Source organism: Prinia subflava, chromosome 1 (assembly GCF_021018805.1).
Source record: "Prinia subflava isolate CZ2003 ecotype Zambia chromosome 1, Cam_Psub_1.2, whole genome shotgun sequence".
NCBI classification, from domain to species: domain Eukaryota; kingdom Metazoa; phylum Chordata; class Aves; order Passeriformes; family Cisticolidae; genus Prinia; species Prinia subflava.
Window position 1 is genome coordinate 20,804,987 of NC_086247.1, and position 14,787 is coordinate 20,819,773.

A 14,787-nucleotide genomic window follows, 5' to 3' on the forward strand; every position below is an offset into this window, starting at 1 on the left:
AGCACATCTGCAGACTGCTGTGGGAAGAGGCTTCATAGCCTGCCCTCTTGACAGACCTTGTCACAGTTCCTCTCAGAGTCATGTCTCAGGCTTTTCATGTCTCCCATATGTTTACCTATAATCTAAATAGCCCAGTCCACTCAAAAATAACTGCAAACGAGTTAGAAGATTTGTTCCCCTTGCTGAAACAGGACATATTTGGCTAGTCTCTTAAAATAAGAGTTCAAATGAGAGATGGAAACCTTGTTCTAAGGATACATTTTTTCACTGTATGGACTCAAAAGGCATTTTAAGAATACTGAGCAGGGACAAGAATAACACTTTCCATTTAGTAAAAACAGAGCACACACGTTTCTCTTGCTGGGATAACTTATTTGCAAGCCAGGAAGAAGCAGAAGCTGGTATGGGAAGAAGCAAAAGCTGATATGACTCTGTAAAGACAGTATCAAAAATCTCCACGAGACTGAGAGGAAAACAATTTTTTTCAGGCCAGTCATTCACTTCATGAGACTTCTAGCATCAGAATTTATTTCAACAGAGTAAAAAAGGATCAACTGAAAATTTGTGCTGTCATTGCTGCTGCCGTCACCATAATGAGCTTTTTGACAATTTGCCAAATGGACCAGAAAAATGTAACCCTCACCAAAGCTTCTGGCCTGAGTGCTGCAATGGCAGCCAGCAACTGGGAGCAAAACCTGTGTGAATGGGCAAGGGATGAGATTTGCCCTAAAATTACCCATTGCTGCTCATCCACATGGAGTTGGAAGATCAAAGGAGAGAGTTCAGCAGGACAGCAGATGAGGCAGGAGCCTGTGCTTGCTCCAATGATGTACTCAGGGCTCTGGAGGCCTGACTTCCTGGAGGCGTTCAGGGGTGCCAGGGAGCTGTAAGAAACACTCCTGACAGAAGTTCACCTGCTAAAGCTGCCCTGACTCAGGAGACTGTTGACAGGTATCAGCTTCCAGTGCTGAATGCCACTGATGGTTTTCAGCCCAGGTTCTGGGAGGCTGAGGAGTCGTACTCCATGTAGAGTGAAACCCTTCAGCCTTTCAGTCCCAGGTCCTAGCCCAGGGTTGGTACAGCCCAGCTCTATGTAATCATTGCATGAAACCAAATTCCTTTCAGAGCTTGCTCTTTCAAGCATACAATAACGAGTTTTGTGTAGCTGCACTGAATTAATATGGGGCAAGTCTCAAGATTCTTAATCAGCTTTAGCTGGCTTTTACTTTGGGAAAACTTCCCAATGAACTTCTGAGTAAGGACATAAGAATTTGTCCAGAATAACCATTTTCAGCATGAAAGGAACGCTTACTATGTTATTCCCATCTGGCTTTCCTAGAATATCTCATCTGTTATTCCCTTCACACGCCTCTGTGAAAAGGACCCTGTAGGATGAAGTCATCCTGAAGTGCTTTTTTTGTCCTAAAAATCTGCATATTCTTACTATGGTTACTTTGATCAGGGTAAACATGCCCTCCCTCCCAGTCTGGGGCATTCCTCCCACACTTTCAATGCAGATTCTCTGCTTTGCCGTCCTCTCACCCAGAGAGAGGGAGTGACCCCTCCACCTCTCTTCCTACCCCAGACAAAAGCCAGACAGCTTCAAATGCTTAAACACAGGCAGATTTATAAGCCTCATCTCTGATCTGACCCTTGCGAGCCTTGCATGCTGATGAGGATGAGCAAGGTCTAAATTCATACTGTCTATCCTCCCCATTGCCTCCTTCCCCCAGCTCCCTCATCCCTGTGTTTGCATATTTGCATGTTCATCCTTTCTTCTGTGCTCCTGGTATCAGAGTATCATGGTTGTGTGGACAGCATCCCTGCCTCTAGTGAGGCTGTGCCCAGTACTCTGGAACACTGATTCTCCTGGGAGATGTGAAGGGTGAGCTGTTGGCAGAGGAGAAGCCAGCAAGATGGCCAAAGGAGCGGATGCTCCCTAGTCGGAGTGTAAAATGTCTGTGCTGCTTAGTGGCATCCTCCATCTGTGCTGTTACATTCGTGGAGCCAGTCCTTGGGGATCCTGAGCAGATGATCTGAGCTGCTAGGCCGAGTGCCTTCCTGAAGGGAAAGAGGGGAGAGGGGTGACCCAGTGAGAAATCTTGGCTTGCACCAAGGACTCCCCTCCCAAAGCAGGAGGAAAGGAAGAACAAATAGCTAAAGCAGTCAGGTGACAGCAGGGGACAGCCAATGAGTTGCAGTGGACAGCAGAAGGGGCCAGTTGGACCAGGGTAATGCTGCCTTGGGCTGGGATGAGCTGTCCCTCCACATGGCTGGGAGGAACCCCCAAGGCCACCACCCTGCAGCCCTCTGAGTGCTGCTGCTCTGCAGGTGTGGCACCACAGAGATGCCAAAGCCCTGGTGTTTACAGGTGCTGCATGCTTATGTTTGCTAGCAAGGTTTGGATAACCAGTGCAGAGACAGATCCTCATCCTTGTTTTAAATTAAAATTATCCCTCTTTCAGGGGCAGCGAGTACCAAACGTGACTAATGCCTTTGTCTGTGCAGAGAATAGCTATGGGTGGTAGTGGTGCTCTGTAGGATCACAACATCTGGTCTCTGTGGAGTGAATTGTGAAAGGGATTTTGAGCTGTGCACACACACCAACCCCCAGTGAAAAGGCCACCTCCCTGCTGGTCCAGTCTTTGTTATCTGTGAGATGTGGCAAGAAGTGAGTCATTGCTCATGGACAGGGTGCTGACAGGGAGGGAGAGAAAGGAGGTGGGGGAGAAGCAAAGGCAGGATGGGGAGACAGGTGTGGTGAGGGTGCAGCTTGTGTGGCCAAAGCATGGGGATTCATCACAGCACAGGACAAGACCTTGGTGCTCTGGCCATTCATTCCTCCAGGCTCTGGGAGCTGCCATTGCCTAATGTGTTGTACAAATGATAAATTTGTCCAAAGACTGTTTTAATAAGGAAAAATGTAACCTTAATCCAAAGCTAGATGGTGTTTGACCATGACTAAATAAAGAAACACAGTATGAAACATAAACAAGTGTCCCACTGAAGAGGGAAGCTGCATGCACTGGTGCCACCCAACACCCTTCAGCATGCAAAGACCAGGTCTTGCTGCTGCTCCGAGGATATTTTCTGCCTGTTTCTGTCACGAGAGGATCATCATACCCTTGCACCAAGATAATGTGCTTCTTACCAATTCTTCATTCCTGTCTATCACACAGGCAATCTATAAGATGGTTTCTTCTGTAATGAAGATGCCAGAAGATGAGTCAACACCAGAGAAGAGGACTGAGAAGATCTTCCGCCAGATGGACACCAACCGTGATGGTAGGCACCCTCCAGGTGGGGTGGCTGGGGTGTCCTGACACATGGGACAAGTCCAACAGGATGTAGGCAGGGAGGACTTCACCTTGCAGGGTTGCTTTCCCAGGGATTTTCCTGGCTTCCCCAGCTTCCCTCCATCATGCTTGTCCACAGGCTTTGACAGGTGTCTCGGTTTAGAGAGACAGGTATCTGTCAGGGAAAACTGGAGCTTCCCTTGGAATGGAGAATATAAAAACCCCTCCCTCCCTCCAAATTATTACAATTTTGCATTTAGGAGCTTTCAGGCAGAAATATGGGAATAGGAATAACAGTTCTTTACTAGGAATATTAAAAATGCAAATACATTAATACAAAAAACCAAGCAAGCAACCAAACAAAAGTCCTAGAAAACCCTGCTGGAGTCAGGAATACGACCTGACACCCTGTTGGCCAGGGTGTTGGAAGCAGTCCAGATAAGTCCTCCTGGAGTGACAGATGTTGTTCTGTTGGAGTAAAGATGATCCTGTAGTGGCAGTGAGATTAGTCCAGTCTTCCTCTGAGAATCCAGCAGAAAAGAGGATGCTTGGTGTTCCTACAGCTCAGTTTTTATCTTGGTAGGAACAGCTGGCTCCTCCCCACTGGGTAGTGCATCTCACAATGGGGTGATGTAGTGTGTCAGGTCATTGGTGAGCCTTAATGGCCCAAATAACAGAAGATATTCCCTTTGGAGGGTGGACAGTGGTGAAAGAGATAAGAAACACTGCCCCACCTGGCTTTAACAGCTGGCATATTGTCAGAAGGAATCCGCCGCCCTCAAGAGATAAAGGAAAAAAATTCATCTCCCCATCTATTCCAACAGATGAAATTTGTAACCAAAATTTTTTTTGGTTACATAAGCCAAGACAACGGATGTGCTGCAACCCACCACGTGGGCTAAGTGAATGTGTTTCTTTTGTAGGAAAGCTCTCTCTGGAAGAGTTCATCCGAGGCGCCAAGAGTGATCCGTCCATAGTCCGTCTCCTGCAGTGCGATCCCAGCAGTGCCGGGCAGTTCTGAACCTGTCCTTTGGAGGAATTATGTATCTGCTTTTTTGGTTTTTTTTCTTGCCAAACAACATTCATGGTAGTGTTGCCTCTGTATGGCCAATTATGCCTTCATTTGTGGCATCTTATAGCTTATTTTGTTGTGGATTAATTATAAGAATGCTGAATTGCTCTTAACAATTCGTCCAGAGCACGGGCAGTACTGTTTTAAACAGATATTGTGGTGTTATCATTGTTTTTAAAATTTCATTTTGTTTTGTTTGTTTGTTTGTTTGTATCTGTTTTGGAACGTATGTGTTGAGGAGGAGTAAACCAACAACAAACCCCTTGGCAGCAAGACACACTGACAGATTTTAGATTGCTGCTTTAGTTGTTAGGTATTCACCTGCAGGACCTGAAAGTGTAGTAAGGCTGAACCAAAGGGGTTGTGATGGATGGGATAGGATTCACCTGGAACCCCCTCTCCTGTCCAGGAGGCACCAGTAAAGATCAAAGACAGGACTGGGAAGAAGTATGAAAGTGCAAAACGTGTGTGGGGTGTATCATCCACTCCTAAGCCTCGTTGTTTCAATGCTGTGAACACTTTCCAGGTGGTGAAGGAGAAGGGACAAAATGAAGGTTGACATTTTTTTACCAGGTTTACAGTGGTTGAAGTCATATGGCTTTATCTGAAAATTCAGCAATTTGCAATCCTGATCTCCAAATCCACAACTGACAATACCTCTTGCCGTTTGGGATCAGCAAAAGCAGACACAGATATGAAAAGCTGGGTCTTGACAATAAATTTAAGGGAGATACATGTTGAATGTGAAATTTTCAGGTTAGTAATAAAGCAGTTGCTACTAGGGAGAGTGGGCATTCACGTGAGGAACTCACCTGCGAGCAGCTCCGGCTAAGGCACATCTGCTGTTCTGAAAGCTCTTGCATAGCAGGAAGTTTTGGGGTTGATTTGTCTCTCTCCATGTAGCTAACAGAGTTTCTGGGCCTGCTCTTAGGGGAAGGCTGTCATCAAAACTTGTTTTGAACATAAAATTGTAGCATTTATATTTCATTTATTTTAGTAAAGTTCAAAAAATCTGTACTGAAATGAGGAAATGGTACGCTTTATGATATATTTATATATATAAAAATTAAAACAAAAAAAGATCAGCTCTTGAGAGAAATGTTGAATGTTTATCTTTCCGCCTAGGTGCAGGAGTTCTGAAATTTGCTGCTGCAAAATTTTATCCTTTGGTCAAAGTTGCTGTATGCAAAGCTGGTACACACGTGGGATTTCTTAGGGACTCCACAAGCGCTGTTGCAAAAGAAGGCTGGAAAAGCTTTAGCAACAGGAGGCATTATGCTGACTAAATTGGCATTAATCGGTCATTAGCTGAAGTCTGCTTTGTGATCCTGTTGGAGAGCTATCCATGCATTGGTGTTGGGAATTCATGAACTCGTTAGAGCAACCTTTGTCTGACTGGCAAAGCTGGCATTTTGTCAAGTGACCTTGTAGATGCTAATCCCCAGTAGCCTTAATTTAAAATAAACCAACTAAAAGAAGTCTGCTTTGCAGATGATGATTAGCTAAGTACTAATTAGAAGTCATGAATAAGTAGTTGAGCATAAATAATCTGTGGAACACTAGCTAGCGTGTACAATAACTGACAAAAGCAATCCCATACTTAATTTTTCCATACTATTGGCTTTGCCAGATGTGAAGGGCAAAGCATGTTAGGAGAAAATACAAGTAAATTAAAAATAACACTGTTAATCAGTTAAATTACTAAATTTTTTATGAGTGGCTAATGACACTCAATAAATGTCTTCAAGCACACACCTTTGTCTCAAACAATCACAAAAATCCAATTGATTATATATTTCCATTACATTCATCAAAATACTGAGATGAGTGTGGGAAAATAAGAAAGCAAAGGGGGCCCAGCCACAGACACAAACAGATTTTAATACCCAGCACTTTCAGGTGTTACAAGCAACACTGGCAAGTTTTGCACCAATTCTTCTGGCTGATGAAAATGTTCCCTATCTCCTCCTCCCAAATCTTAATTAGATACCATGTGCACAAATCTATCCCTTCGAAGGACAGTCTGTGCCTACCTTCTTCAAGGTAATTTTCTGTTTGACCTGGAGAGGTTCTGACCCTCTCTCCCATGTCCATCACCTCATGGATTTTGGAAGTCATGTACTTTAGGTGTGTTTTTCAGCAGAAGAAGCCTGGCCAGACTGCTGGGGGTTGGTGAAGGAAGGTCAGTGGGCATGCACTGATCAACCCCCCTCTGCCAGATGGGAGTCACCCGTGCCACGGCTCCATCCCCACGCAGTGTGGGCAGGACAAGATGACGCCAGAGCATCCCTGCTGAACTTCCAGCCTCCTGGCTCAGTGCAGGCACCCATGCCCAAAGCAGCCCAGACCTCTGGAAACCGGCATTTACTGAAGGTGAACTCGGATACCTTCTACAGTTCCATCTTCTTCTTAATGCTGTGAAGGATGTTGCATGTGGCCGAAGCATTTAAAATGTTGCCTTTTATTTCAGTGACTGCATACCACCTTTTTTTCATTTTACAAGATGCTTCTGGCTCAGAACCTAATCTCTTAGTTTGTTTTTGCTCAGTAGTCTTGGGGTGTTGGGCCGGGCTCGCCTCCTGGGTCACTCCTGTACAACATGAGCTGGAAAGCACAACCTGTGCTGTGACCCCAGGCCAGCAGAGATGTAATGCTTCCCACAGCTCACAAAATCTGGAATAATAAGAATTAGCTTACAGCTGCAGAGGACATAGCTGCAGATAAGGCTATTGTATAAACATTTACAGAGTGAACTAAGGTTATTCTTTTACCTGAGTGCCACTGATGATTGGTATTATTTTAAATTATTAACTATCCCTTTCTTTCTCTGCCTCTGCATGTGCTTTAAGAGTGATTCAGAGCTGAAGTTGTGATAGGAACATCTGCAGTCCTCAAATCAGCAGTGGACAGCAGTGGTGTGCTGCACCTCAGATTGAAATTTTCTGAAATACATTTTTTGATGTCAATGTATTTGTAATCATAACTGCCTTCATAAAGCTTTTGAAGGCAAAGTGGTGTATCCTGTATAAAATGGCACAGTAAGTCAGACTTTTGAGTGATTCATTAGCAATATCTCCACACAGGAAGGATGGCAGACAGCATGTACTATTTCATATCACTTCTCAGTTTTGTAGATGCATTCTCTAGTTTTACTTGCATGTGCAAGAGGCAGCCTTCACTGTGTGTTGTCCAAAGGAATTGAGTGTATCTCATATGTAGACTGAACTCATGGAAAATGCCAGTCCCATTTATCTGACATTCCCAGTAAGATTGTCAAACTCTGTGCCAGAAGATGTGAAGTGAGGATTATGACTTGTGAGTTTTGCAATAGCCTCTCTGTTTTGGGGTGCTTTGGAAAGGGAAAAGGGAACACAACCCTTTTAAAACCAACACGTGTTCTTGTGAGCACTTGGAGTTTGAGAGGGACTGAAGAAATATTTATGTTTCAACATTATTTGAAGCCCTGTCAGTTCACAGTTCAGTGATGTTCCTGAGGTACCCAGAGCTATGCTGTTTTTCAGTTCTTAGGAGCTTGTAGGATTTTTATCTTCTGCCAGAGGCATTCAGTCCTTTGTTGTTCTGTAGTATGAGGCATGACCTCTGCATTTTCTGCTTAAAACAGTAAGCCAGAAGTGTGTAAATTTTGTAGCTGGATGAGGTCTGTGTGCAGAAATATTGCACACCAGCACAGGAAGTAGTCACACATGACCAAGTCCCTGTGGCTTGAACACTGCCCCTGGGGGATGAGCCCCAGGACTTCTCTCTTCGCTGATGGCAAAAGTGCAATAATGCGGCTTAGCTTGATTTTCCTTTACTGCAGATCAGGTTAAGTGGCATTACCTTGCACTTGCTGTGGGCAGAACCTTGTCTCAGCTGACTCATGGAAACTTGGTGAACTGTGGTACCTTGATGCTGAGCCCTAATCGGCAGACTAAGCTGAGATGAGAGGATGGCCTTGGCCATACACCTCAGGACATGTGAACCAGAGAGCACGGTGGCAGCTGGCAGGTCCCTGGGGACATGTGGCAGTGAGAGGGGAATCTCCTGCCTCAGAACAAATGCCCTGAGCTGAGCTGCTGCCTTCTTTTAAAACTCTCCTTTTTTAGCACCACTGGTGTAAGATGCAACATGATAGCAATATAGCAGGTCAGGATCGAGGAGGCAGCCTTCAAGAGTTTCCTTTTGCAGTTTAGCCTACAAATGCCAAGTGGAAAAATCAGACAAGTCTGACTGTTGGCTGGACAAGTCTTCCTGAACACCCAGCACACCAGCACCTTCTTTGTCTTCTCATGGTGCTCCCTCGGTTTCCTGGCATGGCAGTCCTTGGGCTCAGCACTTAGATGTCAAGTACCTGGTGCAAGACTGGTGGAGAAGAATATTTCACCTGCCCTTTGCAGAAGTATTTGGATGCATTCTTTGCTCTGTGTCTTACTAAGTGGGATCTCATGTGGGCATCTTGAAGTGGGGAAAGTTGGTTTTCTTGGTATGGCAGGCAGAACTCGTGCTTAGAAATGCAGAGAAACTTGGCAAGTGCCAGAGAGCTGAGCAGTGCTCAGAGCTGCATGCAGAGTGTTCCACTGATTGTGCAGGAGACAGATAAGATAAACAACAGTGATACATCAGACACATCGTGCAATGTGTTTCAAGATAGGGCTTGACTAGAAATGGCACCTTCTATGTGAGCAGCTCTGTCTGCTGCATATTCTGTCAGAGGCACTGACAAAATACACTTTAAAATTAAGCAGCAGAGCTGTTCACCATACCCTGGCAGGCATTGAACAAACAGCTCCCAGGATGAGCATAAGGTTTTCCCTTAGTGCAGTTGAGGACAAAACATTGCCTGTAGGAGTTCATTCCCGGTCATGGTAGAAAAGAGGAAGGAAAAGCTCCGTTGACTCTCAAAGCCCAGATGTCATTTTGCAGGCTAGGGACAGTGGAATGAACATGTGTGTTTTAAGCACATAAGAAAGACAGCAGGAATTGTAAATGGGTATGGAAATCAGTGACATTAGAAACCAGGACCAGTGCTGAGGGGCCTCTGGCCTTCAGAGCAGTAGAACCATCCATTGGATGTGCAGTCAATCTCCTTGCCCTGTGCAGAAATGATCCCTGTCTACTCTGGATATCTAAACAGCATCCCTTTCTCCATCCTGGCCTTTGCTGCTGTTGTTTCTAAATTATCCATTCTGAGAAGTTGTTTCTGGGGTGAGAATTTTCACAGGACAACGTATAAAGCTTTTCAGATGTATTGTCCATATCTTAACAAGGTGGAAAGACCAGATGCCAGGAGCTTCTCATTGTTTCCCACAGGTTGTGTTATTTTAATGCGTAGCTGGGATTAAGCTGTGACCTGTAAAATGCTGACTAATAAGCAAAGGAAAAAGAGCTTGAGTTGTAGTGAACAATGTGAAAAGACCAGAGAAATGAAAAACTGTACAGACATTCCCTGCCTGTAGCCCAGGGTCTGAATTTGCACAGTGAAATGCTCTCAGCAGTAGCCAGCACAGAACAGCTCCTCTACTCTAGCCCAGCCAATGGTACCTCCTGGGCTGCTTCTGCCCTGTGTGGTGAGCCTGGGGACTCCGAGTCCTGCCCACAAACATGGTCATCTGAGATTATTAGGCAGGCTGAGGGCTTCTTAGATCTTGAGGCACACAACATGCATGCACAGTGTTCACTTACTGCGCATCTGAGATGTTTTAGATCTTCCCCTCTTGCCCTGATCTTATACCAAAGATGTTCTCACCTTCCCAGGGCATGTGCTCAGGGTGTCCAGCTCTCCAAGTCTTTGCAGTCACCTTCCAGTTGCCATCCCCAGCCTCTATGTGAGCAAACAACAAACACCAGCCCTTGACATGTGGAGGAGCCAGGCTTGATGCACATGAATGGAACAGGTTCTGATTTGGTTTCCCATCTTTGGCCCACCTGTGTGTACCACACTATTTATTTCCTGTTATTAAGTACTGGCAGTATTAAACATTTTAAGGGCACACTGAACCTCTGAAACACCATGGTTTTCATTATTGTGTACCTGTTTGCTGAGGCACTGCAGACTGACTGCCTGGTGCTCTCTGCTGCCCTGGTTTACTCCACAGAGAGCTGGCTTCTCCCAGGCTGGAGCAGCACCTTCCATGCATCCCCATGCAGCATGCAGTGCCCCAGTCCTGCAGGAGCACCCAGGAGCACCAGGAGATAATTTTGGCATTGTTATATCAAGTGGAAACTCTTTCTGCTTTCTGTCAAAAACAAGTGTTTGGGGTGTGATCTCTGGTTTTCTCCTCCCTGGGGACAGGGGTTTCAGCAGTGTTCAGGATTGGCCTCACACTTCCCTACCAAATGTGATGACAGGATGATGGTGATTAGTAAACCCACCTGAAAAATCCTCTTAGATTTTAAACTTCATTTGTGCTGCTCATTGGCTGCACTCACAGGGAAGATTAATGGGTCCAGTGTGGTGGTTTGGGGGAGAATTTGCAATTCCTTGCCACCACCACCTTTTTATTTCCTGTCACTCCTGTTTCCTGGTCAACCAAATAGTTTTTTACTAGTATCTGGCAGAAAAAGAAAATTCCAATAAGGTTTCAATCCAATAAGGATCTAAGGAAGGTTATTAAGGACATCATGCTCGATGTCAGTCATTCGAATGCTCCACAAAATCATACCATGTTTCTTTGGTATTTTGTTTAATTTTTGTATTCATGTTTTAGGTATGTTTGTGATTTATTTCATTATTTTGTATCCTCTTAGAGTCAGCCCTGCTGGTCCTTCAGCTCTTATGCAGAAGTCCCAGTGATTCCAAGAGCAGAACTGACTGAGCAATTACTAGCAAGGTGGGCACACCGTGCCTGGTAAAAATGAAGAGCTAAATTACCTTAGGGATTGTTTTTGTCTGCACACTTGTTTCAAGGAGACAAATCAAGCTGCATTTCAATGTCTATTTCTTCCACTTGCTCACTTCAATTCCATCCAAACAGTCTTGTAGTTAATATCTGTATATTCAGCATTATTTTGCTCTTAAACCTGAAGTGATCAATATTGTCTTCCTCTGACAGGAGTGCTTAATACCTTCTGGTTTTTAAATACTGCTGAGTGAGTGATGTGATGGATGCAAAAGGAGTTACACATTTGTGTGCTGGCTTTGGCTGTGATAGAGTTAACTTTCCTCACAGTAGCCAGAATGAGGGTCAGTTTTGGATTTGTGCTGGAAATAGTGTTGCTAACAGAGGGATGTTTTCATTATTGCTGAGCAGTGCTCACATGGTTTCAAGGACTTTTCTGCTTCCCACCCCATCCCATCAGCAAGGGAGCTTGCAGTGCAGAGGGAGCTGGGATGGGACACAGCCAGGACAGCTGACCCCAGCTGACCCCAGGGATACCCCAGAGCATGGGGTCAAGCTCAGCATATGAAGAGGCAGGGGAAAGAAGGAGGAAGAGGGTGACAAGTTCACAGTGATGCCATTTGTCTTCCCAAGTCACCATTTCCTGTGATGGAGCCCTGTTTTTCTGGGGGTGGCTGAACACCTGCTTGCCCATGGGAATTGGTGAATCAATGCCTTGCTTTGCTTGTGCAGGGGCTTTTGCATTCCCTAGTAAACTGTCTTTATCTCAACCCATGGGTTTTCTCACTTTTACGCTTCCAATTCTCTCCTCCATCTCACAAGAAAGGAGTGAATGAGTGGCTTTGTGGGACTTAGTTGCTGGATGGGATTAAATCACAAAAACGAGCAGATATTTCTGATGCTGTAGAAACTAATAAATTGAAATAAAACATGGTCAACAGCTGAATGGATCAAAGTGTCCCCTTAAAAGTTCCTGTTTAAGTCCATGACCATTGCATGGGGAGAGCTTTCTCTGATCCCTCAGGCTGTTGCCTCATTGCAGCATAGAGTAGACATAACAAATTGAACTTTTAATTCAACTAGGAGCAGACTCATTGCAGCAGCATGGAGTTCAGTATATCCTGTGTCTTGGCAAAATTAGATACCTCTCTAGATGAATGCTTTGTAAGCAAATCTACATATCCTAAGGAAGACTTTTACTATTCAGAAAAGGAATAGTAGAAGGAGAGGGACAACTATGAATTAAATTAATTTGGTCCGCCTATTTTTCTTACGGCTGGCTAGAATTGCAAGTGTCCTGTGTGTTGTTGCCTATAGCTGTTGTGATGTGTTGATTTCCCCCCCGGTTCTGTTGTAAGCTTATCTGGTGGTATCCTGAGTCTCCAGCTGCTTCTCCGCCAGGCAAAGCCTGTGAGAAGGACATGTAGAGGTGAGCAGCGTTCAGGCACACCAGGGGCAGCTTTTGGGGATGTGGCCCAGTGCTGTTCCATGCCTTGGGAGTTTGTACCTACAGGGGAACATGTTGAACCTACCAGATAAATTGAAAGTAGATGATCAGGCCACTGAAGGAGACGGAGACTTTGGCGGAGGGTTGTGTATTTTTTGTGCCCCCCAGCACGTGCACGGTTTCCCCAGCTATTAACTTCCAGTTAGGATCTTTCCTGAGCTCTTAGTGTTAGAATAAAGTTTTCTTATGCTGATAATGTCTTTGTATTATGCAACGTACTCAGAAAACAGAAGATTATCTCTCTATGACTGTCCTCTCCTCTGGAGAAGCTGTTCTCCTCTGTACATATGATATGCAGAATGTATGGGAGTCTTACCAGAGTTGGTTTGCATTTTTAAGACTGTACTAATTAATGTGTGATACTATTGTGTTTTTGTAGTGGCATCTTTGATGTAAGATGTAAAAACTATTTAATTTTTTTTTGTTATTGTTCAGCTTTTAGAGATAGCACCAAGGACTGCATGTTCACTAGAATCAGCCTTTTTCAGGGGCTGTCATAGCTGCACGCAGGCACCGGTGTTTCACCCGGCACGTAGCACCTGCGTTCTTCTTTAAATAGGGGTCAGTTTGGAGTGGAAACTAATTCTTCCTGAAAAGTCTAGTTTGTCCTTCCCTCTCTCAGATTCAAGCTTCCCCCTCCCACGCTGTGCCAGCCCTGGCCCCAGGAGAGGACCTGGGAGGAATGTCTCCTGACCCAGGGCACCCGCTGGCATCAGGCTCCCTCCCCCCGCAGCTCACCCAATGCACGCTCCTTGGAACTTGGTTTTCCTTGGAACTGCTGGCTGTGCCAGCACGAAAACAGTGGGCTCACGTTGCAAGACAATTTGTGCAAGTGACTTTAAAATTAATTAATGAAAAATGAGGGGAATTAAGGAAAAGAAGAGCCTGAGCAGCAATTTTAGGGTCAGAATCTTATTGGGGTGCTTAATATAGCAAGAACTCGGGGTCAGTCCCTAAAAGACAAGACCATTTGAATGGCTTAGGTCTATATTTCTTTTCAAGTTTGGAGAGTGAAGTGGGGCTCAGATCCAGCCTTTCAGGCAGGGTTGACTTACCAGGTAGACTGAGTCTGAGATGCTTCTCCAGATTGTGTCATGGGCCAAAAGACAAGACATGCTGCAGCTTAGGAGTTATTTTTCTTTCAGGTTTTTTTTTCTTTTCTTTTTAATGGAGAAAGCAGTTCAAACTGCACCTGGCAAAATGACTGACTTCAAAAGCATGTTTTTCCTTGTTACATAGACACTCACAAAACAGCATTGTGTGGCTAAAAAGGCACATTTGTGACAGTTTCTTTCTGAGTGCCAAAATATATAAGCAGTATTGTTTAAAGGGAAATAAAAAAATTTTTTTACTGTATTGTTATTACTGTTGAACAAATATATTGTTTTTAAATGTTAGATTTTGGAGACTTTTGTATTGTAAATTGTTTTGTGACACGGTGCTTTTTCATACTGGAATTACTGATTGCACCTAAATATGAATTATTGCTTTCTTATATAAATATGTGACCTTGAACCATCTTGATGAAAATCAATGTGTGGTGGATACCAAGAGTTCAAAAAAATTTCACCTACTGAAATCCCCTAAATGTTCTTTCCTACTAATAAACATTCTGCTGCAGCTAGCGGTGGTGTGCTGTGCGCTTTACTCCCTTCACGGTGGAGCCTGAAAGCCTCACACAGCCCCATGGCCCGGGCAGAAAACCCCAGGGAAGCCTTTTCCTGCTGCCCCCACAGCTCCTGCCCCACTCACCGCTGTGGGCACACAGTCAGCAGCCCTGAAAGGCGATTTGGAAAGCTCAGCCAGGGCTTGAGCTGTGCACAGGCGCTGGGCTGGCTCACTGCAGCCGGCTGGGCGCTGCACTGCTGACACAGATTCTTCTCCAGCAGCTAAAGCCAGCAGCTGGGCAAGGAGTAGGAGATCATGGAGGGGGTTATAAAAGCAAAAGGAGGACAGCACAAGGCTGAGAGCCCTGGTCCTCTGAAGCTGGAAAGAGCAGCTTAGCTGACTGACAGCAACTTTCCCGGCTACAGATAAATCCCTCTCCCGGTTTAGGGGACTTTTGTACCCCCT

General features: G+C 45.0%; 1 protein-coding gene across 1 annotated transcript in view; it reads left to right on the forward strand.

Annotated features, from left to right (window-relative positions):
- Positions 1-14,338, forward strand: part of NCALD (neurocalcin delta) — a 58,670-nt gene extending 44,332 nt beyond the window's left edge. The window contains exons 3-4 of the mRNA XM_063389957.1: positions 3,180-3,285; positions 4,220-14,338. Coding sequence (XP_063246027.1) covers positions 3,180-3,285; positions 4,220-4,317 — 204 coding nt within the window. The 3' untranslated portion in view covers positions 4,318-14,338. The remainder of the gene's footprint in view (positions 1-3,179; positions 3,286-4,219) is intronic.
- The last annotated feature ends 449 nt before the right edge of the window (positions 14,339-14,787 follow it).